The sequence below is a fragment of the Papio anubis genome, chromosome 8 (assembly GCF_008728515.1).
Source record: "Papio anubis isolate 15944 chromosome 8, Panubis1.0, whole genome shotgun sequence".
Classification (NCBI taxonomy): domain Eukaryota; kingdom Metazoa; phylum Chordata; class Mammalia; order Primates; family Cercopithecidae; genus Papio; species Papio anubis.
In genome coordinates this window covers 2,857,402-2,883,762 of record NC_044983.1, presented here as the reverse complement: position 1 = coordinate 2,883,762, position 26,361 = coordinate 2,857,402, and the positions used below count along the sequence as shown (strand labels likewise).

The following is a 26,361-nucleotide window of genomic DNA, read 5'->3' as shown; positions in this document are numbered from 1 at the left end:
AAAAATATTTTTCTTCCCCCTAGTAGGTTAGTTGCTCTAGATAACAAGTTTTAAGAAGTTATCTATTTTGTTTTTCTACTGGCAACTGCAGAGCAGCAAATAAGAGAGCTGAAGTGCCACTGGGTTACCCAAGTCCTACCTTTTTTGAAAAATGTCACTCTTGGTTTTCCATATGCTTCGATTTTGAAGCATTAAATATATTGTTCATTTTGAAATGTTGAGGAAAATTAATTAAAGAAATTCAGAATAACGTAATGGGTAACCAAATGAGATGGTCATTAATTGAATCCTAATAAACAAAAAGATGGTGATCGATCATTATTGAAGATAGTATGTCATTGACCAAACAAATATATTTCTATAGTAAAAAAAAGCCAGAGAATGGAAAAAATGTACTTATTCTTATATAAAAAGAACATACTGAACTACTTAAAGTCTAAAAGTTAACATCCAAAGAAGATGTCTTGAAGAGAAGATAAAAGTAGCAATTTAATTTTTAACTTTCCTGAAAAACATCTTGCACATTTTTCAAAACAAAATTTTCTCTATTTCATGAGGCCTTTCAGTAAAAGCTGTTAGAGTTCCCACAATAACTCTATCTGGTGCCCTGTTTTCTTTTTAAATCACAAATTTCAGATCCTGCTCATAACACCTGCCCAGACCCTGGCACGCCACACTTTGGAATACAGAATAGCTCCAGAGGCTATGAGGTAGTTCATTATGAATTTACTATGTTTTCTTTCTGGAAATATAAAATATATTTGTTACTTAAACATATATGAGTGCTTTTTTTATATCGTACCTTGTTCATGTTATATTCACCTGAATAAAATTCATTCAAAGGGGATTTCTACATGTGTTTTTAACTGTCAAAACCAGTGTGTACTAGATAATAGATACTTACTAGTATCTTACTAGATAATAATGGAATGATGCATAATTTCAAATAGAAATTAACATAGCAACTGTTATGTTAATTTCTATTTGAAATCATGCATGCTTCTATTATTTGTTAAACTCACACGGCAATTCTCAAATTGGGGTAACTTGTCCCTGATAAGCTACCCATAAAAGGTTCCACTTTGGGACTGGATATAGTGGGGAAATAATATTAAATTCTAGAGACAGAAACAGGAGAAAATGTATGTTAGCCCCATAGTCTAAACTTACTTGTGAAATTAGTTCTCCACATGAGCTTTGAAGTTCTATGAATTATTAACATACTAAATATCACTTTGGAACGTTCATTTGACTTTTAATAAAATGAGCATTACCACTTCAGTGAATGTTGGAGAAATACCTAAAAGTGGAAGGTAATGAAGCTTGAAATAAAATGTTTTAACCATCTTAAGTACTGCCATAACTTCACTGTTCTCTGGTTGCATGACTTTGAAAACAAAAGTTAAATATATATTCTACCTTCAAGTTAGGGATCTCATCAATTAAGAATAAAAAACCATCTTCCTCAGCCACTTTCCCCATCTCTCATGAGCACGAAAATATTCCCATTTTTCCCGCTCTGACACACAGTGGCCATTTCCTTGTAGCTCTTTTGCATCCTACGGTGGAAATCCTTACAGGGAGCTAATATACTAACTCTAGCACGTTTTCTATTATGTCTCAAATATTGCCTTAAACTTCAAGTAAATACTTTCAGGTACATAAATATTGAATGCCAAATTGTCAAGGAATATTGGAAAATACTATATATGGTTGTCGCTCTCACTGATTCACTATGAAAAATAAAATTTTGATCACCATTGCTTTGAGCAAGTCTTAACTTGCCTATGTACAACTTACAGTAATTAAAAGTTGATGATGACTATATTTGGCAACATAGCAATATATAGTTATCATATAACACTAACAGGGTTGGATAAATCCTTCACCCTCCTTATAACCAATCAGTTACACTAATGTGAATAATAGATTTTATCCAACAGCAGGATTTACTGATAAAGAGCTCAGACACCTTCTTTTAAGGACATGACTGAGACCGTGAGATGCAGCTCTCCCCAAAGGTTTTTTTTTTTCTTCCTTTATTTATTAGGAATATTTTAATGTAAAATATTAGGAATATTTTAATGTAACCGATGAGATTTTTGTCTGTTTTCTTTAGCACCATATGCTGAAACATTACTTACACAAAGTGAGCCGTTTCAGTGCGAAATGTCCCCATGTTAGGCTATGTTAATCATGCAGCTTAAATGACTAGCTCCCATTCTCCAGCCAGGCGTGTCCCCGAAACCCATAGCTCCAGGGTTAGTGTATGATAATCAATTTAGAGTGGCTTGGTATATTCTGCTAAAAAATTTTTTTTATTGAGAAGGAGACTCTATTTGCTTTCTGCCAGTAAATGATACAGGTTGTCCATGACCTTCCTGACAATGGCAGCATGTTTACCAGGAGGTCTGTTTGGAATTGCAAACATGCTTACACGGAGAGTTGATGGACACCATTCCTGACAGAGAGGAAATGTGCTGGGAGCAGCGGCTCACGTCTGTAATTCCAGCACTTTGGGAGGCCCCAGCAGGAGAATCACTTGAGGCTAGGAGTTTGAGAACAGCCTGGGCAACATAGCAAGACCCTATTTCTACAAAGAATGCAAAAAATCAGCTGGGTTTGTTAAGGTGCACCTGTAGTCACAGCTACTCAGAAGGCTGAGATGGGAAGACCACTTGAGCCCTGAAGGTCAAAGATGCAATGAGCTATGATTGCACCGCTGTGCTCTATACTCTGGAAAACAGAGAGAGGCCCTGACTCTAAAGTTTAAATCAATCGTCAATCAAGAGTAACTGAGTCAACTCTTTCCCATCATTGAATCTTAAATTAGCTATTGATTTGACATTTATCAAATTTGCACTTTTCTTTATAAATTCCTACTTCCACTGTATCAAGTGCTAGAAGCACCACTTTTTTTCTCCTGATATCCTTTCTCACTATTCAATGTACCAACTATTTTCTTGCATTTCACTTCTCGCTATTTTCCCAGAATCCCAACGAGGGAGGTATGGGCTTACTCCTATGAGAAGGCAGACACAGGGAATGAAATAACTGGTTAAACTTCTCAGAGCAAGAAACAAATGGGGTATTCAAATCTTTGGACTCTAACTTGGTACACTTATGTGCTCTCATAAGTCAAGCTTTAAAGAAACAATCTGGTCCCAAGCCAAGCTGTCACGAATGCAAACCCGCCTTCCCTGGGGGCTGCTTCCTTTGTACGTGGGTCATGCTGGCCTCATGCTGTGGATACACAGGAACATGGACGATCTTTGGTGCCCCTCAACACACGGACCAGAGCTCATTCTCTAAAAAAGATATTTACAGATCACAGGAATCTGCCCCTCAAGGCACCTCTGGTTAAATTAGGAACACACACAGGTAAATAAATATACAGGCAATTCCAAGACGTTGTAGTGAGTGGCGCAGATAACATCCGATGTTGGGGAAACGCATTTGAGCAGCACGTGATTCATTCTTGGAAGATCAGAGAAGAATCTGCAGAGGATGTGCAGTTTAAGCAAAGCACAGAGAATTTAGTAGGGGTTAGCTTTGTGAAGACCTGGTGAGGAAGATGCCCCAGACATGCAGACAACAGTAAATAGTTTGTACAGTTCGAAGCGTAAGAAAGACAGAGTTTTGGTGGCCTCTGTATGAGCAGGAGTTGACCAGTCCCCTAGGAGTGCTAACAAAAGTAATTTTCTAATAAATGCCAATTGTTTAAAATGTGAGTGGCAGGAAAAAAAATGAAAAAGGAAATAATTATTACAAACAAAAAATAAAGAACTCTAAAACAGAAAAGGCGTAACTTCTTTACCCAAACAGCCTTCTAAATTTTCAAAATTCACAAAGATCTCATACTATTCCTTGAGCAATCCACATTGTGTGTAACACTGTAACATGCAGCTATAATGTACACATTGATTTAGACAATGGCTCGACATTAACGTGAAAAATTGCTGCTATACTTTTACCCTGGCATGTGCTTTCAAGTATCACCAGCTGATACTTCGAATATTTCCTTGGCCTCTGAAGCTAGTATTGGATTTCCTCTCTAGGTTGGAAGCACGGTTTTTTTCAGGTGCAGAAAAGGCTACCATATTCAAGGTTCCACGACTCGCACCTGCCTTGCCAATTTAACATGGAGTGGGATACAGACCGAATGTATACGTAAGTGTGATTTCTTCCACCACAATCTGAAGTAAACTATTTGTTGTGAATGTCTGGGAAGTGTTTACCACAAAGGGAAATAATAAGAAATTGTTTTTAACTCCCCAATCCTAAACTTTGGATGTCCTCAAAGTTTGGTTCCCTAGAACTGGCAGCCTAAGCATTTGGCTGGACATTGGCCTGTGACGTCAGTTCTCAAGCCCCACTGTTGACTTTGAACCAGAGACTCTGGAGGGAGCCAGGGAGGAGAGAAGGAGGACAGTTTAGTTTAACAAGCACTCCAGGAGATTCTAAGGCACAGTAAAGTCTGAGAAACTGCTTGAAACCGAAGATAAGTGAATAACATTACATTGAACAGTCTTAGAGGGAAAACGTATTTGTCCATGCTATTATTCTTCTAGGATATTTACATCAAATTACTAAAGAGAGGGTCAACTGAATAATGTCATATGTCAGAGTCTAAGTAGAAGTGTTTAAAAGATTATTCTCGCTATAATTAGGGAGTATATATGAATTGATCATTCAAATACATACTTAAGGATCGCATTTTATTTTGTGACTTAATCATGATAATTAGGAAAAATATATGGATGGATGGGTAGTATGTGAATTATTCATTTCACTCACTCTCAATTTAGTGAAATACAGTGTCTTATTACTATATTAAAAATAAAACATTAGTAGAATGTTATAAAAATATCTTAATAGTATATAAGATGTGATTTTTGGGTGTGTTTATTTTAAAACTATCATCTCTGCTCTAAATCACTACTCAAATTATATGTTGATAGTATATGTACATATGTATGTATATACATGCACTCGTACATATATGCATGTGTTTATATATAATATGGAGTTTGATAATATCAGGTACTGGTTATGGTTACTCATTAGTGAAATAGTGACAATACTCAAAACAACTGCATGCACAATGTTAAAATTCTAAACTTGTTTTATAATAATATGCCAGTCCTTATGGCATATATGCAAACTTTATAAGGAATGGAGTGGTTTGAGATACAGAGTATACATTACAATCTCATTTATTCCTAAATTATATTTTAAAGAAAATAAGTATCTATAATATATTAAGTTTCTAAATACACATGAAATTTTTACCACAATTGTTAATGAAATTGAATAATAAATTTGCTGGTTTCCACCAGAACAAAATCAAGGCATATCTAAATATTCACTGGTCTGTATAATTTGTAAGACTGGGCTTTTAAGGATCTTTAACATATTTATTTTAGTAGTATAGCAGAAGTGTTTTTTTTATTTCAAAGCTATGATCTCTACTCTAAATCTTTGTGCATAATTACCTATGTATAAATATACATTGGATGGGTGTAGTGGCTCATGCCTGTAATCCTGGTACTTCGGGAGGTCAACACAGGAGAATAGCTTGAGGTCAGGAGTTCTAGCACAGACTAGACAATATAGCAAGACTTCATCTCTACCAAAAACATGACATACATATGTGTAATATATATGTATGACTGACTGCATAACAATTTCCAAACTGTTTTGGTCTATTCATTTCTCTAGACACATGTGCTGACTTTACAGTAAACAAAGTCTCAGTGTTTCCTAATGTTGTTTCAGCTCATGCCTGCAGACAGCCAGAAACTCCGGCGCACGCAGACGTGAGAGCCATCGATCTTCCTACTTTCGGCTACACCTTAGTGTACACTTGCCATCCAGGCTTTTTCCTCGCAGGTGGATCTGAGCACAGAACCTGTAAAGCAGACATGAAATGGACAGGAAAGTCGCCTGTGTGTAAAAGTAAGTTACTGATCAAGGAGTGGCATACTTTTCCAAAGAGCAAGGGAAAGGATCGGCTGCCCATCAGGCTAGTGTCCATGTGAGAAACCCATAAGTAAGAGCTTGAGGCTGCAGCATCGTCACCTGCCTCAGTCCTGCTTCATGTGCGTGAGCTGTGTGCGTGAACGTGTGTATCCTCAGTGTTTGATGCAACGGTGGCAGAGCCAAGCGGATGTATAGTACAATTAGTATGCAATTAGTACATAATACAATCATTGTATTATTTTAAGCCAAAAAAGAAAAGCTATTTGGTTAAAGAAAAGCATTCTGAATTAAAAGGAAAATAATACTCGGTATATTTTCAGGAAAAGTAGTTCTTAGAGATGAAAATGAATAAATATCACCAAGTATCCAAGAATATATAGGTGGTTATTTTTAAGACCACATGCTGTTTGTGGTAAAACCTAAGTTTATGTGTCCCTGACATTGGTTCTGCTTTGTAAAATGACAAAAGCAATTCACATAGAAACGATCCATTAATTACCAATTTGTGTGTTTACAAGTGACAATCATCAGCCTGGGTCAGCTTTGATGATAGCCAAACTTTCAGGTTCTCCCCTGTATGTAATTTATAAATCCATGGAGTCTAAACAGCATAAACCAAAAATGATGGAACATGAGAAAGTCAGTGACCTTAGGTTTTGTTTCCTGGAGCCTATTTATAGTTCTCATATTAGGGATTTTAGAGAGACTTTTGTTTCCCTTGCCCTTCCCTCTTAGAAATAGAAGAATGAAAACTTTTAAAATGGTGATTCGTAGTTTGATATAAAACTGTGAAAGCTAAGAAATGATGATTTAAATCTAACTTGATAGACCAAAATGAACATTCTGTAATGGAAATAATTTTGAATTTTTCAATAGTAATGTATAAATTCATTGATTTGGGTGGGGTATTGGACAATCAAGAGGGACTATAACATCGTGGTTATTTGGTTATTTCGTATGTAGCAGGGTATTCCAAGTAGGATATGAGGAAAGTCATAGAAGCCACCCTCCTTTGCAAGGCTCTCTGTTGTAGCACTTTCAATGGAAATATGCGTAGATAGATGTACATTGATTTTTCATCCTTAAACTCTCTTTCCCACAAACACCAAGAATATTCTGCTGTAAAGACATGGGTTTAAAATGTATATGTATAAGGTATTCATATTTTGTACATTAAAAAAATCTGGAGAAGGAAAATTGCTTCAATTTGACATTTTTTCAAACTTACTCAAAAATGTTTTTTTTAAAAAATGATAATTTGTCTTTTTACTTGTAGGTAAAGGAGTGAGAGAAGTTAATGAAACAGTTACTAAAACTCCAGGTTTGTATACCAGAACAGTTATAGATTTCAATCAAATAAAGTGATTTGTTCTCTACTCTGCACAATGAAACAATTCTCAACATTTAAATTTCCGAATCCGTTAGTCCATGACAAAGTTAATGTTTCAATTATTTAAAACACTAAGCCTACATAGAATTCTGTGTATTTCACAACAATGGTTTGTTAATGAAATAACATTACTCCACTTAGAAAGAAAATCTTTGGTGTTATCACACACTGTTTCACTCAAACGTGCCTTCCGCGTTTGGCAGGAGAAATGAAAACACTGATCATTCCATGTGGTATAATGGAGAGCCTTATAAAGAGGGTTGCGATTTTCTTCCTCCAAATGAGGAAGCTCATATCAATGAGGCATTTTTACAGCGTAAGTTGTTAATGCAAACAGTTCAAATATGGAGCCCGATTTTTTCCAAGTATCTCCATTCATTCAGGCATCCTTTGCCTTCTAAGATGTTAATTATAGTTTTTTGTTGTATGTGGTGCCTTTTGCTAAATGCATTATGTAGCAAATTGCAAAAATGCAGTCCTATTTCCCGAGGAAAGTTTTCACTATACAAAATCATCTGGCATGTTCTATCTGTGTTTTGTCCTATTTCCCAAGGAAAGTTTTCACGATACAAAATCATCTGGCATGTTCTGTCTGTGTTTTAAATTTAAATTATATTTAAATAACAAAATGGATCCCAAATTATATTAATTTAAGTTGGGTATTTTGTTGTTGTTGTTGTTTTATCAGAAAGAGAAATCCCTTGTAAATATATAAGGTCATTTGACTAGTACTTTCTTTATTCAGGTTTTAACACTTTTTTTTTGGACATAAGCTCTATTTTAGAATCAAACATGGAAAGAGTATTTGTAATGCTATTGTCAGGATGCTGTATTACACACTTAATTCTTAGACAAAGAAAAATGTGCCAATATGACTAAAGGAATTTCTCCAATCTGCATACTAAAGAATATAAAATATTTTTAAATCTCTCTAGACTATTTTATTTAAATATCACCTAAAAATCACATACAGAAGTCAAAGCTTTTTATCCAGGCAACACTTTCTTCAATGGAAGAAAACACAGTCTCTTTTTGTTATTATTGTTGTGTGTGTGTTTTGTTTTTTATTTGCTTATTTTGTGTTTAAGATATTGAAATCTCTATACACTCCTTTTGTAGGTGCAAACATTATTATCAATATTCCTTTTCTTATGCTCTTGGAAGGGAAGTGCTAATAGAATGTGATTCTTCATCAAGGTGGTACATTGTAGTACATCTCAGCTATGTGGCTTCTGCATTATACTGCAGGCTGCCAGCAACAAGTGAAATTATAAAGACCCAGAAAGATGACCTCTACCACATGGCTCGTGGTCATATTTAATACACAGAAGCCACTTCTAAGACATTGGTTGTATCTTACCCTACCCAGCCAAGCCTGGCCCATTCCTGTGAAACTTCAACAGGATTACCTTAAGTGAATGCTTGGACAAGTGGTTTAGTAACTTCAGAAGAGCATATAACTTCTAATTAGGGAAAACATTTTTATGTGCTTCAAAGGCTATTAATTTTAGTAATGGAAAATAAAGTTATTTTGGAGTTGCTGATTAAAATGGGGGTCTCTGTGGTGCTGGCAATGGCTAAGTAGATGTGTCTAAACTCAGTGATTTGTAAGCAAATGTGTTAGATACTTGTGTGGATATATGAGTTTTTAACTTATTTTCTTATCACTATTATTATGAGAAGGTGGGGTCTACTTAAGGCCAAAGGAAGCTATTATCTTCTGTTCTTCTTTAACCCTTCTCTTGCTAGGCCAAGCTTTATAGGTTTAGCCTGCCTAGGAAAACAAGAAAATGGCCAACTGGGCTGAAAAGAGAAGCATAGGTATAGGCACAATATACTTTTGTCCTCATTATTTGCAACTGTAAATGGACTTTCTAAAAAATAGGTTAGGGAGACATGAATCTTCATTTCCACCTAGCAACTCAAGCGATGTGTTTTGACCAATTATGCTTATCATGAATCTTGTCTAAGTAAATAATTCATACACATCATAAGGCAGAAAACAAAAAGGAACACTGGAATCATCATGTGGATTATACACTACAACTCATGGGTGAGAATGGCGGGATTTTATACACATCTTTAAACAAGCACATGAAAAATAAGTTTATTTTTTTCTTAAGCAGTGAAAGCATGAGGAAATATCTCAATAATCTTTGCGAGTTTTCCTGTCGATGAAGTCTATGCTTTAAAAAGACTGTGTCTTTTATTACTGAATTTAAAAGACATATATGAAAGAAACATTTGAAATTATTGAGCCCGTCTTCTCTTACTTATGGAATATTTTACACAAAGAGATTAAAGAAGAGCAGAGGAGTGTGAATGAGAGGGACTGACTCTACTTACAAAAGAAAGACTCTGAAATGAAAGGGCTTTGTCTTCCTAAGTCCATGTGGTGCTGGAATATCCAGTGCAGTTGGTGCTGGGATATGTAAGCTTTTTCAAGATAGGGCATTGCTGTCGAATGATATATATCAGTTCTTCTGAGCCTTCCAAGTCTTTCAAAGAGTAGACTTGGATATTATTGAAATATCAGTAGTGATTTCATGGGTCAGATAAACATATATCTTACTAAGCACAGTAAAAACTAAACTAATGTTAGAAGTCCTAATTCACCATACCCTATGACCTTGGAAGGGCTGTTAAAATAGGTATGCTTTGGCTTCTAATAATAATAATAATAAAAATAAGACCATAAACACAAATGTCTACTTGCATACCATAATAATCTTCGCACCTGCTTCTTTTGAGTTTTGCACATGCTGTGAACAGCGATGCACTAGGCTCCCCTTGTCTTCATCACTGCCCTCATCTGTGATCGCTCACTAAGCAGTATTATGCCTTCTATGTTTAATGATGTCTGAATTTATTGTTTGTGTGTGTGCTGACATTCATCTGTTTCCCCCCTTCCCACAGTTCCTTCAGACGTCTTTTTCGTCAATTCAGTGTGGAAGGGATATTATGAATATTTAGGGAAAAGGCAACCCGCCACTCTAACTGTTGACTGGTTCAATGCCACAAGCAGTAAGGTGAATGCCACCTTCAGTGAAGCCTCGCAAGTGGAGCTGAGGTTGACAGGTAGGTCCCGAAGAAATCACTAAATGCATGGTGTGAGCGGAAATAGACCTGCTCTCTTTTCACAGAGAGGTGATCTAGTAAGTATTAATTATTAATGTTCTGTTGGCTTTGCATATACTGTAACTCATTGGAGCCTCTCCCTAGCCATGAGAGGTTGGTACTATTTTATCATTTTAAAGATTACAAAACCAGTACAGAAAAGTGAACTGATTTGCTCAAAATTATGCCCATATTAAGTCAAGAATCTGAGATTCATATATAGATAATGCATGTCTCCAAACTTTATTTTTTAATCCTTTTTTTCTTAACTCATGTGCTCATCATGAGATTTTTTAAATCATCACACAATTAATAAAAACAGCCTTGATTTATATGGCAAAAAGTATTTTAGGCACTGTATGTGTATTATCTTTTTCATTCTTACATTAATTCTGTGATGTAAGTATTTCTATTGTGTACTTTTTTAGAGAGAGATTTTTTAATTAGCAAAATCAAATATGTTATTATTTATTCTTTCTGTGGAATAAGGGTTTTGAACTTAGTGGAGTGGATTATACCTATTGAAGACAGACAAGGATGTAGGAAGATTTTCAGGGGAAAAAAGAAGCTCCGAGGCTAAAATTCACAAATAAAAATACAATTTCTGTTTGAGTTTTCTATTATCTATGATATTATCGTCTCTGTACCACATTCCACATCAAATGGATGAAAGGGCTGAATTGCTAACTTTCTCCAAGGTAAGCCTGACCTGCTGATCTTTTCACAGGCGTTTACAAGAAGGAGGAGGCCCACTTACTCCTAAAAGCTTTTCAAATTAAAGGTCCGGCAGATATTTTTGTAAGCAAGTTTGAAAATGACAACTGGGGACTAGATGGTTACGTAAGTACATGTGTAAGGTCTGTGACAAAGCACAGGCTTTCCAATATCTCTGCAGAGGCGAGGGCCACGGATTGGAGGCTTCTGAGTAGAGCTGTCTTGTGTGTGCCCCTTGAAAACTCAGCCGCCCCTCTTGTTGACAGAGTGGTCATTTTATTCGTTCATTGTGTAAGGGAAGAAACCAGGTCTAAGACGTAAGAAACAAATTGGCCATCCTTAAAGGGGTGGTTGCAGTTGAGGGCAGAACAAGACCTGAAATCCAGGGTCTGTGATGTTACTGCTACATTATATCATGAGTGGTACCACCAGAAATTTTCTAAGACCACTTGATAACCACGCTGCTCGTTCTAAGAGAAATCATTGCCAGATAAATAGAGAGACTTAAGACGTCCCCCTTAACACTCTTCTTTGCAAGTTAACCATTTGTTTGTGTTCTAATTCACTATCTGCTACCCTCACATGATGTACCCTGCCCAGCAGCTGGGACACACAGCCAGTTTTACATAACGTAGATTGTTTCTTAATTCGTACATTTGTCTTCCCTTAGAAAGTGTAGTTACCGTATGGATATACTGTAAAATTTACTATCATTTTCGAGATCAAAATGAGATTGTGAGATTTACTTACGTTAGGTGAAGTTCACTTCTGTGTTGGTTTCCGATCTTTAACTATAAATGTGTCACCAAAAGGAGTGGCAGAAATAAAATATTTAACCAGTAGTATCTAAATATGAGCTGTAACAGTTATATTAAAAGATATATTAAAAGAAGATATTATTCATCCTTTTGTATACCTTTATATTTCTTTTCTTTCCTATATATCAGGTATCATCTGGACTTGAAAGGGGAGGATTTACCTTTCAAGGTGACATTCATGGAAAAGACTTTGGAAAATTTAAGCTAGAAAGGCAAGGTAAGTTGCACTTAGGATATTTTTTAAAGCAAATATCAGTTTGGCTTTCCAGTGATTTTTCTATGAAGAAATGGAAAAGACAACTCTAAAAGAAACCTAAACAAAAATAATGGGAGAGACTAACAAATTTTACAGCTGAATGAAAAAAAAGTATTTTGAATAGCAAAATAGACAAACACAAAGCCAGAAATAATGCAATAAATATGCCAGACAATAGTGTTGGTCTAATGCATTTATACTATTCACACATTATTTTATAAAGAAGAAAATTACCATATAGGCTTTGCTACCAGAGCCACCTTTTGGAAGAATGTGAGTATACAATTTTGTGATGATTACCACGATGAAGTTATTTTGTAAGACTTTTATCAAAGTGCTGAATGAAAAAAATGTCTACTGGCCTGTAGAAAAGCAAAAAAAAAAAAAAAGGATAATTAATCATAAAATACTTTACTTCCACTATTCAAACTACAGTATTATTAAACAGAAGACCATTATAATGTTGGCCATGGCTGAGATTATATTTTAAATTGGGTTATATTATTTTGAGGTAATGAAATAGAATAAACGCATTAGACCAACACTAATGATGGGTAATGTTTTTTCTCTTGCTCTAAGCCAAATCCCGGAGTTATTTGTCCTCCTTTCTCTATGTAGCACACGCTCTAGTAATTTTGTTTAAGGACACCCCAGTGAGCTGTACAAGATGCTGTGTAGATGTCTAAGTTTACCGATCCAATGAACTTGACCTGAACTATCAGTCTGCTATTACTAATTTTATTTGCATTACCCCATTTCTTTTTAATCTAACAAAATAGCAGCTTGCTTCAACAAGGAATTTGTATTCTCATGTGATGATGAGGTTATTGTCAGGAAAAAGAAATTTACTTTACAAAATAATTTGACTCATAAGTAAGTCCCCCCGCCCTTCAGCTAATTAGAGAAGTTTGTGTTTAAGTAATTCTGCAACAACAACCATTCATTTAAGAATGATGGCAAGTATCTATTTTTATGGATAAAAATAAACAACCTCCTAATTTTTTCTAGTCAGTAGATAAACCAAAAAATGTGATTGTCATTAAGTGGATACTAAAATAAAATTAACTTGAAAGACAACTTTAATGCAAAAACTTGCATAAGAAACTCAACAATAAATTAATTTCCCCATTAAGATTGAGTGACCCAACCCTAGCATACACACAAAGAATGAGAGAAAATACATAAAATTGTGTACCTGATAAGTGACTTGTATCCAGAATATACAAAGAATTCTTATGGCTGAAAAATACAGAGGCAAATAACCTAAATAAGAAATTGACAAAAGATTTGAATAGATATGTCTCTAAAGACATGCAAATGGCAATAAGCCCATGAAAATATGTTGATTATAATCATTATTAGGGAAACGCAAATCAAAACCACACTGGGATACCACTTCACGTCCACAAGGATGATTGTGATCTGAAAGCCAAATAGCAAAGGGTGGCAAGGAGGCAGAGGAACTGGAACTGTCGTGCTTTGCTGGGGAAACACGAAATGATACAGCTGCTCTGGAAAACACTCTGGCAGTTCATCAAACAGTTGTTACTGTAAGCTCCAGCAATTCCACTCCTACATGTGTAGCTGAAAGAACTGAAAATATATGTCACACAAAACTTGTACATGAATCTTAGAGCAGCATTATTTGTAATAACCCAAATGTGCATACAACTAAAATGTCTATCAATGGATGAATGGATAAACAATATGTAGTATAGCCACACAATGGAATATTAGCACTGAAGAAGAATAAAGTATTGATGAATGCTACAACAGGGATGGACCTTGAAACATCATGCTAAATGAAGGAAGCTAGATAAAAAAGGCCAAATAGTGTATGAATCCATTACAGGAAATGTCCATAACAGGCAAATCCATAGAGATGGGACATTGATTAGTGGTTGTCTAGGGCTAAAGGTAGCGATGAAGGTGGAGGAAGACTAAAGCTAAGAGGTACTGAGATTCTTTTGGAAGGACACCAGTCTTCTAAGTGAAACCGTGGTGATGATTGCACCACCCTATGAATACACTGAGAAAGCCTTGGATTGTGTGTTCAGCTTAAGTGAATGAATTATATAGGATAGTCACGCATCGCATAATGACATTTTGGTCAACAAAAGATCTCGTATACACCAGTGACCACATAAGATTCTAAAGAAGCTGAAAAATTCCTAACACCTGGTGACACCATGGCTGCCGTAATGTCATAGTGCACAGCGTTACTCACGTAGGAGCCACTGGCTGACCTGTAGCCTAGGTGTGCAGTAGGCAACACCATCTAGGTGTGTGAGTGCACTCTGAGGCTCACACAGCCGCAAAATGGCCTCACGAAGCATTTCTCAGAATGTATCCCCCACGTGAAGTGTTGTGTGACTGGATGTGCATTTGTTTCAAGAATGAGCTTTAGAAAATTGAATGACCTAGCTTATCACCCTCCTTCTTCAGTAAAAAAATGTAAATTTATAAATACCTAAATACTGTGTTTGATTTATCACCATAGTAGCAGCAGCAACAGTTGCACAACAGTGGTGGAACCAATAATAACACGTGGAAGGAGGGCGATGAGAGAGGAGAAGGGAAAGGGGAAAACAGGGAGCGGGAGGAGGAGGGAAAGGAGGGTAGCAGAGGGATCACACACGCTGTCCATGTGTTATTGTAAAGACCCTCGTAGGATAATGGTTGAATGAAATTGCAGTGCCTCTTTAGAGAGCAATTAAGTAGGATGTAGCAACACTAAAAGGCACAAATTCTGTTCGTCAATAATTCTACTTCTGAAGATTTGTCCTATATAATGTAGACTCCTGCTAATGCATAGATAGAGGCATTGCAGCATTATAGAAGATACCAGAAATACCCTAAATGTCCCTGGACAGTAGACTGGCTAAATAAATGTTGTTATGTCTAATCAGTAGAATACTACACACCTTAAAAAATTAAATCTGATTCAAATATGCCAATGGAAGAGCCTCAGAAATATACTGTTAAGGTTAAAAAGCCACATACGCAACATGCAAATAATATCACCAATTATTAAAATGAGGAAAGAGAAAAATAATCACATATATTAAGAGTACATTGTTAGAAGGACAATTTTTAAAACCCTCAACTCTAAAGAGGAACTGCCTTGTAGGGCAAGGAATGATTATTTTAATTTTCCTTTATATTATTTGTTTTCATATCCCTTTATGCCATCTTAATTAGCATCATGTGTGTATATTAACCTTCAAATTATTAAAACAAGGGTAAGTGACTGAAATTAACCAGGAGCTGCAGACATGTAATAATCTCACAGTACGTTTGGTTATGTAATTCACAAACATCTTCTTATGTGGTGTTCTTTGTTTTCATGTGAGGTGTCTTGGGACATGTAGATTTTCCAGCATTTTATTATTTGAATTTTGATATCTATTATGGATAAAAGTGTGTAGCTTTGTTTTCAGAGAAAAGACAGTAACTATGGTGAATGTAAGTAGAATACACACTTATAAGAATGAGACAGAGAGTCCCAGAACTACAGAAACTTGGCGATCAATGTATGGCAACATAACGGAAACTAAAACATATCTGGGTGCCGAAATGCTATAAAGACAAAACTTTTTTTAAAATTTCGCAAATATATATTGAGCACATACTGTATTCTAGCTTTTGTTGCAGGTTCTGAGGATTCAAGAGGAAAGCTAACCAAACCAAACCAAACCAAACCAAACCAAAACCCTGGCTTCAGGAAGCTTCTATTTTTGTGACTCTGAGTCCGAGTGAACATTCCCTCTGTGCCAGGCATTGTTGTAAGCCCTTGAGATGTACTAACATATGATTTTCACAACCAACCCATGAAGTTGGTGCCATCTGAGTAGGGCACCACTGCTCTCTGTTGGACAGCACCACCCCTGGTCACCGGACATCACTGCTGCCACCACTGCTGCTGCTGGGACCACCCTCAATGCACGCGCGCGCGCGCACACACACACTTACGTTGTCCCCAGGGTTCTAGAACCCCTTCACCCATGGAACAAATTTTAAACCATCACAGAATGTTTTGCATCCCTCACTTCCAATACAGTGCCTGGGGTGGGAACATCCAGTTGGCCTCACTCACTGCACATCCATAACCTGGGTGCTCAGATTGCAAGAGAGCAGACGTCTGGCATTTTCCTTTTGCATGATGATGGGACAAATCTCAAAAAGATATGTAGTTGTAAAAAGCCAACATTATTTCGAAATATGTTCCTATTGGACGTTAATATTGTAGGCAGTCATAATCCTACATCGATTGAAGCAAATGGCAAATAATGTCATTTGAAAGTTTTTATATGAAAATTAAAGAATGTTGATACAAATAGTGATTTAAAGATTTTTAATATTTGATTGATTTTTTGCATTTCTGGTTTATATAACAATAAATAAAGCAACATCTCTTTGAATTTGACATTTTATAAATTCTGGAAATATGAAAACCAGATCAGCTTCTTCTTAACAATTCTGCTATATTGAGATGACGCCAATCATAATTCATTGCACACCTGCATTAAGTGACTCCATGCAATTAGACCAAATCCATCTCAAAATTGTATTTTGTTAGTACACTCTTCAAGAACTTGTTTTCTTCTTTGGCAACAGTTGCTTAATAAATATTTGTGGATTTGAATTTTTAATGCTTTCCTCTCAGTACCATGCAATGAGACACTCCATAGTCGTGTATTATAGAATGGATGATTCTATCACCTTCATGATACATGAAGTATTTACATTTGCCTTCCTTTCTAATGGATAAAAGGTATATTTTAGGTCGGGCGCAGTGGCTTAGGCCTGTAATCCCAGAACTTTTGGAGGCCGAGGTGGGCGGATCATTTGAAGTCAGGAGTTCGAGACTAGTCTGGCCAACATGATGAAACCCTATCTCTACTAAAAATACAAAAAATAGCCAGGCATGGTGGCGGGCACCTGTCATCCCAGCTACTTGGAAGGCTGAGGCAGGAGAATCACTTGAACCTTGGAGGTGGAGGTTGCAATGAGCTGAGATGGCTCCACTGCACTCCAGCCTGGGCGACAGGGTGAGCCTCTGTCTCAAAAAAAAAAAAAAAGAAAGAAAAAATAATTAATTAATTTAAAAAGTTGTATTTTAGCATTATTTTGTGTCTTCATGGAAACTTGCATTGTGACGTTGAACTATATTTTTTTTTGAGTATTTCTAAATTCTGATGTGAATTTCAGAATCTACCTAAAATAAAGGCGGATCAGATAGCACCATCCTATTCACATATGAAGAATGCAATGCCATTTGTATGCATAACTGGGATATTTACATAATTTCAATGACATATTTTGCTGAGTCTGGCCTTAAGACAGAAACAAACGGCAAATATTACTGACCTCTGAATATAGAAAACATATATAAATGTTTTCAGTTAGTTTTTGTGAAAATACCTATAACTATAAACAAAAGTCAGGATGTAAAGTGACCCTTTTGCCTTTCTCACATTTTAAATGTTGGGACTCTTTCGTAGTATTCTCCATGATTAGTAGGAAATAGTTTTTTGTCTTGGTCACTAAGTGGATATTAAAATCTTTAGAAAAGAGTATCAGTTGGTTTCCTGTGAAATGGTAACTCCGTCTGCTTCTTGTAGAGTTCATATCCATTTACAAAATGTATCATACTTATTTCTTCAAGCAGAGTACAGTAACAACAAATTGAATATTTCCTTTATCTTCCAGATCCCTTAAACCCAGATCAAGACTCTTCGAATCATTACCACGGCACCAGCAGTGGCTCTGTGGCGGCTGCCATTCTGGTTCCTTTCTTTGCTCTAATTTTATCAGGGTTTGCATTTTACCTCTACAAACACAGGTACTGCAGAAACACCATCTATTTGAGAATGCTGTGAGTGTAAACTATGGGTTTAAGTAATGGGCATGGTCTCGTGCTCACATGCACACGTATTTTATATTACTATGCAATGTTCTTTTTTTTAATAATCAGCTTTTATTTTGAGTTCTGGGGTACATGTGCAGGATGTGCAGGTTTATTACCTAGGGAAACGTAAGCCATGGTAGTTTGCTGCACAGATCAGCCCGTCCCTCAGGTATTAAGCCCAATGCCCATCAGCTGTTCTTCTTGATGCTCTCCCTCCCCCCAACCGCCCATAGGTCCCAATGTGTGTCGTCCCCCGATGTGTCCATATGTTCTCATCGTTCAGCTCCCACTTATGAGTGAGAGCAGTGCTCTTTCTTACACTAACAATGCTTATTTGTGAAGATTTTTTGTTGTCTTTTTTGTTGTTTTCTGCCCTACTTTTTAAGCAGGATACATCTAAGAAATAAGAGAATAAATGACTGAGTTGAGAAATAATTTTTTTCTTTCATGTTCAATTGAAAGACGAAATAAAGGATTCTATCTCTATATTCAGGCTCCATGGCCAGCCATGAGAACCTTTAGAAGGTATTTCAACCTTCCAGCAAAAGGTTGAACAGAATGTTCTCTATGGCCACTTTCAACTCTGTGAATCTGTGATTGATAATTGTTTCATTGATTTCTTCCTTCAACAAATACAAATGTAGCTCTTTATATGCAGTAAGCAATATAGATGTTCCATCTCTTGAAAAACTGTTCGGAATATCCATTAATTTGCAAAACTCTACTAACTGCAAAATATCAAAACTTGGGGACAAACAGCTTTGGTGAACTAGATCCTTTCCTTGGGATGAATGTGGATGCCAAAAAAAAAAAAAGGATTATTTTGGAGGAACTATAAACTCCTTGTACATTGTATCCGTATATGGATAATACATTCCTGGAGGAATCTGGAAATGCCAAACTACTCTAAAATACTATTTGAAATGGTAGCATTAACTACAAATAATAAGAAGTAAATTATGATCCCCTGAAATAAAATTACATAGGTTAAATAAATATCAGTATATAATACAGATATTTCACTTAATTCTGGTTAACAGAAAACAGAAAAACTGTCATTTTTTTTAAATAACTCATGAAATAGCCTCTTTAAATATGGGCTTTCTTGTAGTCACTTTTGAAGTACACAGTAGAGAGAATGTTGCTTCAAAGGTGTATTAGCTGCTTGTACCTACGTCTTCAGTTCCCTATGGCTGGTAATGTTCTTTCTTTAAGAATATGACTCAGTGAAAAAACATTTCAGATGATATTTACAAAATGAAAGATTGGCACATCTGTATTAATTTTTGGAAGAAAAAATACCCAAAACACACAAGTCTGATGAGCCTTATCCTTGAATTTCTGCTCAGGACTAGTTTAAAATTTAGTAAATGTAGAAGGATATGCCACTACCTTATCCAGTAAGATGCCATAATTAGAGGGGCTTCTCTTCTTAAAGGGATATGCACTAAAAATGTATCTTCTTTCAAAGGTTCCTCAGGGTCATATAATATCCTTATAGAGACACATACTGTAGGAACTTACAATTCCTACAAATTTATTTTTGTTTTTGATTGGCATCCACATTAACCCCAAGGAAAGGGTCAAGTCCATTAAGGCTGTTTTCCGTTAACTTGCCTGCAAAGATGCAAACCTTCATGTAAGTCTGGGATTGTCTTGGCCTTTAAAAAGATAACCCCACATAATTATATATGCATATTTATACATAAATATGACTTCTGATTATATCTTAACTTTAAGACAATGTAGCATTGGGGGGTATATTCAACATAGACACCAGTTTTAGTCATTAAACCTGAGCATCTTCCCTGTCAATGTTGAGTAGTTGGGTATCTCCATGAAGGCAGTGCCTTGGAAAGAGATCTCAGATTTCAGAGCCAGATATAAGGGAGACAGCACTTATTTTTATGTAAACTTGATGCCTCCTCTGGGCCAGTGGGGAATCTGTCGTCATCACACCTGCACTCTCTCCCTTCCTGACGCTGCACCAAGACCAGGAGGCTGCCCTGCATGTTGAATATGAAGGAAGCTCTTCCCTCTCACAGCTCTCAAGAGGGCGGCTACGAGGCCACTGTGACTTCTCAGTCTGTTGGGTCTTTTCATCCCTCGTGCCATAGGGGCGAGGGATGGTGGAATTTTTGCAAAATCAAGGAAGTCCAGGGCTCAGTTGCCAGCAGCACATCAATTCATTTCCTTCAAGTTCTCACTACCTGGTCAGGAAAGCACCAAGCCTGTAGCACCCTCTACACTGGCTTCTCAGGCTCTACAGACATAAATATTTCTTAATGAATTGGCTCTGTATTCCTCCAGAAAAACCCTGTTTCTGCTCATTTTTGAGTCTGTTGCTTGCATGTGGGGAATTGCTTCCTCAGAGCCCGAGGTCCTGACAGCCCTCTGCCGGGTGCAGCTGCACGCGTGCACGTCAGCATCCAGCCGCCGCCAGTTCCACTCTGGGGTTGCATTTCCCTAGACATGAAGGGACTGTGGCAGCTTGTGATCCGGACGATTGAGTGAGCACTTTAGCCAGGTCTTCACTTCATTCACAAGGGGCTGGATTTGTTTGCTAACTATCGCTGCTGCTGGCGCATTTTCCAAGCGCAATGTCGACCTCTCCCACTCCAAGGGCAGTTACAAATTGCAGTTCTGCCGTTTTCTCAGGGCCATGCACTACTTACTTCTCTTTTTCTTAACGAGCATGTGTAACATAAGGAAATCTACTAGAAAATGACTCGGCAGAAGTTTCTTGACACCCGATGTCAGATGATGTTTTTGGAGCATGTTTATGTCCATTAAATTTCTGTTTTTGCCACGTGGCACATTTTTCTTATCTGATTTCTTCTGGAATAAGGAAAGAATAAAAGGAGCCAGAGCCAGACCAGGCATGATTCTGTCTTTTCAGTCTGAAAATCCTCTAATTCTCTATCATAGGTTGTATGTACGGGTTTTCTTTTAACCAGAAAATGTGATAATAGTTTAATAATGAGTATAGTTCCTTTTTTATAAACAGATTCATTTTTAACTCAACAGAGACAAAATAAAAAATAATTTTTTTGTGAATATTAGTAACGACAGTGAACTAAAAGCTTAAACTTGAAATTTAGTGTAATCATACAGCCCTAAAGGCTAGGCATATGCCCACAACCTGATTTTACAGAGTAGTAGACAGTTTTGTGACTTAACCAAGGCTGTATAACTTATCAGTGATAAATAGACATCCAAAACAAAACCAGTCAAATTCAGCCTTTGGGACCTTCCCAATTTCCCTGGGGCATTTGTAGGAAGCATAAATAAATCTTTGATCCCAGCTACCCAGGAGGCTGAGGTGGGAGGATCGCCTGAGCCCGAGAGGTCCAGGCTGAAGTGAGCTGTGGTCATGCCACTGCAATCCAGCCTGGGCAACAGAGTGAGACCCTGTCTCAAAAAAATTTTATTTAGTTTTTGAAATTGCTTCACTTTTTAAAACCCATTTTATATTCCCAGTCACCAATTTAAACAAATAAACTGACAGGTGTGCAGGTGTGGACGCCTTCCTTCTTTGCAAACGTCCTGGCTGTACAACTCCCTGCTCTGTAGACATTGTCTCCTGCACCCAGTCCCGGCTGCTAAATCTCCAACTGAAACCAGGATTCTAATGATTTGTTTTCTGTTTTCCTTAGAACGAGACCAAAAGTTCAATACAATGGCTATGCTGGGCATGAAAACAGCAATGGACAAGCATCGTTTGAAAACCCCATGTATGATACAAACTTAAAACCCACAGAAGCCAAGGCTGTGAGGTTTGACACAACTCTGAACACAGTCTGTACAGTGGTATAGCCCTCAGTGCCCCAACAGGACTGATTCATAGCCATACCTCTGATGGACAAGCAGTGATTCCTTTGGTGCCATATACCACTCTCCCTTCCACTCTGGCTTTACTGCAGCGATCTTCAACCTTGTCTACTGGCATACATGCAGCGGGGATCTCTACTGAAATGTGCCAGAGTCTTCTGCGGATCAAAGTACACCTGCGTTTTCATTCCGAAAGTGGGTTCTAAATGCCTGGCTGCACCTGTTTGACATCAAGGCACACTCCAGGAAGACTGCCACGTCACGCCGACACGTCGTACTCAATGCCTCAGACTTTCGTATTTCTGTGTTGCTGGGATGCCTTTCAATGCAATCTTCTGGGCTCGTGGATCTGTCCTTCGGGTGCGGTGACAAAATGGTAGCACCACAATATGTGTTCTCTTGTGCGTGCGTGTGTGTGTTTTTTTTAACCCCCATGAACATGAATACTTTGAGAAAAATAAAATAATAAGCTTTCTGGAAGAAGACACCTTTCTGATAGAGGCGCACACCTACAAAGGCTTCACTCTGTCCTTCCGAGACCTGGCAAGCTTTGAGGACCTCACAGCTCCCCTGTGTGTTCATCTCTAGGGATGTTTGCAAATTTCCCAATCAGCTGTTCTGTCGCAGAATGTTTGATGCACAATTTTTTGCACTAGTGTGTTATGAATGACTGCGTAAGATTCTGATAAAAAATAAATTATTTACACAGGGTTTACACACACTATCCATTGTACATAAGCATTCTTTCATATTATCAAGCTAACCATTCCACCATCAGCTTAGTTGGAGTGTTAGGGAAAAGTATTCCTAGATATGGCACAGATTTAAAAGGAAATACAGTATTGAAGAGATTTATTTTATTATTGCTTCAATTAGCTCCATTTATGTGTTGAATTCATTGAAGAGGTCCAATGAGAAAATAACAGAAGCCTCCTTATTTCCCAGGTTTTCCTCCTTTGGTACCATCCTCATCCAATTACTGTCTCTCCAATACTACTTAATAGCAGGGGGTCTGCAGAAATTTCTGTTTGCCATGTAAAACTGTGAATAGTAATTTATTTTAGATAGTTGTTGAACTTGTGAGTTTTAACTCACAATGCAGCCTTCCCTTTTGCAGTTTTTTTGTTTTCTGTTTTTTGTTGTTTTTTGTTTTTTGTTTTTTTTGTCTTTTAGTGTGCCACCGATCTTTGATATTGCATTGAAAGACAATATACCACAGTAGCACCTTGAACTCAGTGAAAATTGTTCAGGATCAAAATACTAAGTGTTCTTTTAGAGGGAAGGAAAAAGTACACACACTGTCCTCTCACAATGATATATTTTATACATTCATTTGTTATTTGTTTCATGCTTTATAATTCCAGATGGAAAGGTAATTTCAGTGACTTTTCAGGTTTAAATTATATTACAGGTAAATGAAAAGTTATGGTACAAATAAAATCGGTATGATCCCCAGGGTGAATTAAAATCAAAACATGAAGTAGAAGATGTGACCATGAGGATGTTTATGTAACAAATTCAAAGTGAAGATCATGTTTATTTTTACTTGTTTGATAAAATATTTTTGAAATGATAATACTTATTTTATTATTTGATATTTCAGTACCTATCCAATTGTGGCAAATTTTCACATTTAGATTGGCATTGGTAATAGAAATGTCAGAATGTTCAAATTGGCCTTCACGTTATCGGAGTGAACACATTCACACCTAGCTTTAAGACTGATTTATCTGTCGGTCTACTGAAGGTTTCCATGTAGGACTTCAAATGTGAATAAAGGAAAAGCGGTCAGGAAAACAGGGCATTCTCTGGAGAGTCACGCGTTTTGATTTGGACATTTCCGTAGAGCTCGGCTCCCAGTGCTGTGTCCCTCAGTGGAAGGGGTCTCTGCTATCTATCTGGGGACTCACTGGCCTCTCCTAGGGACTCCTCTGTCTTGTGAACCCCACACTGTTGGATTCCGTATCATTACGCTGAATTCTCTGCACAGTTTTCCCTGGCCAACCTGCCCACATCCTTGGAGATTTGCTTTGCCAATGGGAATCCTTACCTTGCTGTTTCACAGTAGACTGGACGAGGTCAGCGGGAGTCGTGCTCCTAACACACACACTGAACGAAACAAAGAGAAGACGGTTGAAAGTGTGAGGAGGCTCATGTGCAAGGGAGAACAGGGTTACTATACATATTAGGTGTATATATATACATACATACATATATATATATTGTACATATCTAAGTTTGAGTCATTCAAACTAGGTGCAAAATGCTGACTTCAGAGTCTGAATTAATGTCTCTGTTCCCACATCCCTGACCTGCTCCCTGGTCAATGATGCTATGAAATCCTGAAATGACAGGACATACATACATACAAGAAACCACATATCAGATTAGATATGATTTTCCTTTGTGTGCAAAGTCAAACTGTCCTAGGGTTGCCAGTTCGAAGCATGTTATTTAAATGAAAAAAAAAAAAATCAGTGGAATTCTCTTGTGAGAATTCTGCCTAGTTTCTTCCTAGGGTTGTGTGCAGTGTTGAACGGAGTCTCCGCAAGGTGTTGGAGGATCTCGTTTTAGGGCAGTCAGGAGCTGTGCTTGCTGAGTTAGGTCTAGAAGACTCTTCCCTGAAGGCAACAGGAACACGCGTGAGGGACGCGACCACACGCTAACACAGGACATGTGCTTCAGAGCTGTTTAAAACTGCTGCTTGTTTTACACACACATCTTGCCTTTTTTCAGGCTAGCTGCAATAATTTTTTTCTTCTGTAAAATATTTTGTAAACAACAACAAAAAAGCTATTATAAAAAGGGGGAAAAAAAAAGAACGCTGGCATTATGATCAGGAAAACCCATTGTCATCGCCGACCCTCCCTCCCGTCCCACCACACGCTGCTGTCACGACGTAGGTGCGAAAGACCTTTTTGTACAGAGATATATTTTTTATGAAGAATTTGTAAAATTATTAAATATGCTGTAATTTTTTGATTAATGTAGGTACATTGTTAAAAAATAAATGTTTTTACAATACAGAACTGTAATTTTCCCAATAATGTAAAATGTACCATCTCTAGCTGATTTTCAGTTCCAATCCTATTACACATGTATTAATATTAAAGTGGCCTGTTAAAATGAACAGTATCTTTTTTTGTCGAAAAAATTATACAGAGGGTGTAATATAGCCTGTGCAATGCCACCAATCTTTAAAGCAAATCAGAGTTCTAATTAAATATTTAATTTTAGATTTCTATTTTTGTGTGTGAATTTATTTTCGCTTTAATATGCGCACCTGAGTCCCTTGCAGGGGAAGGAAAGAAACAGAGTCTTCATAATGAGCCTTTATGGTATTCAAAATGAAGCTCCATATTTTTCCCATGACATTCACATCGTCATGATTAATCAACAGCACATTTAGCAGGAACCATGAAACGCAGAATAGTAACGTTGAAGCTGACAGATTTCTTGATGGTTTGCATTAAAAACAGTAAGAACCCTCGGTTTCCTTCAAACCAAAACCTACGTTTTTTATGATTTCTTTTCAATTTGGGAGCTCTGTTTGTAAATGTTCACCACACTAAAAAAGTGACATGAAAGAGAATTATAGACCTACTTAAGAGAGCATTCCAAATATCACAGTTAAAGAAGGCGCAAAAAATCATACAGCTTTTAAAATTCAGAACCAGCCGTCCCCCATTCATTTCTGGGCTGAGAGAAAACACAAGTCCTTGGTGGCCCATCACACTGAATGTCTTACAGTTCAACAGAATGATACACTAATTTCTCCGAGAGTGAAGTTATTACAACATGAAAAACAACCGATACTTTTTTAAAAATAGCCCGACGGTGGCTTTGCAGTGACCGAGTTTTGATGTCCAACTTGCAATCTGTATCTTGCTGGCCAGCAACTGCATTTAGGTGCCATTTATTGAGGAAATACCAAGTGCGAGACACTGCACTTGGTGACTCGCAGACGTTGCAAAACCCCGCCATCCAACCAAGTGTGTGTTACCACTTTCATCATTCAGGTGAAGAAGCAGAAAGATACATAAGTTAGTTGATTTACCCAATCACACACAGATAGGCAGAGCTGATACTACAGGTCAGGTTTCTCTTGCTTCAACATTCTTATTTTTCAAGAAACTATCACATTATGAAATGCGTCCAATATTCCCTTTCTTATGCAGTTATTGTTTTTTCTGAATTCTTCTGTTGTTCTACCTGTGAATCTTCTTTCACTTCATTGAGAAAATAACTACCAAACCTAAGAATTCAAAGGGAAATAAGTACTCTCATGAATTTTCACATTGCACAGAATGCTCATACATAATACACCCTCTTGAATTATTAA

General features: G+C 37.1%; 1 protein-coding gene and 1 long non-coding RNA gene across 6 annotated transcripts in view; one reads left to right on the top strand and one right to left on the bottom strand.

The window, feature by feature from the left end:
* LOC116276437 overlaps positions 1–12,159 on the bottom strand; it is a 50,548-nt gene extending 38,389 nt beyond the window's left edge. The window contains exon 1 of the long non-coding RNA XR_004186002.1: positions 11,954–12,159. This is a non-coding gene — a long non-coding RNA (uncharacterized LOC116276437). The remainder of the gene's footprint in view (positions 1–11,953) is intronic.
* Positions 1–25,263, top strand: part of CSMD1 (CUB and Sushi multiple domains 1) — a 2,034,404-nt gene extending 2,009,141 nt beyond the window's left edge. For 4 of the 5 annotated variants that reach the window (XM_031669913.1, XM_031669915.1, XM_031669916.1 and 1 more), the window contains 9 exons: positions 637–710; positions 4,059–4,170; positions 5,779–5,958; positions 7,259–7,303; positions 10,289–10,450; positions 11,217–11,329; positions 12,151–12,238; positions 17,990–18,122; positions 21,845–25,263. In XM_031669913.1, the coding sequence (XP_031525773.1) occupies positions 637–710; positions 4,059–4,170; positions 5,779–5,958; positions 7,259–7,303; positions 10,289–10,450; positions 11,217–11,329; positions 12,151–12,238; positions 17,990–18,122; positions 21,845–22,004 (1,067 nt within the window). In that variant the 3' untranslated portion in view covers positions 22,005–25,263. The remainder of the gene's footprint in view (positions 1–636; positions 711–4,058; positions 4,171–5,778; positions 5,959–7,258; positions 7,304–10,288; positions 10,451–11,216; positions 11,330–12,150; positions 12,239–17,989; positions 18,123–21,844) is intronic. The other variant, XM_031669914.1, reaches the window with a different exon arrangement.
* Positions 25,264–26,361: the final 1,098 nt, after the last annotated feature.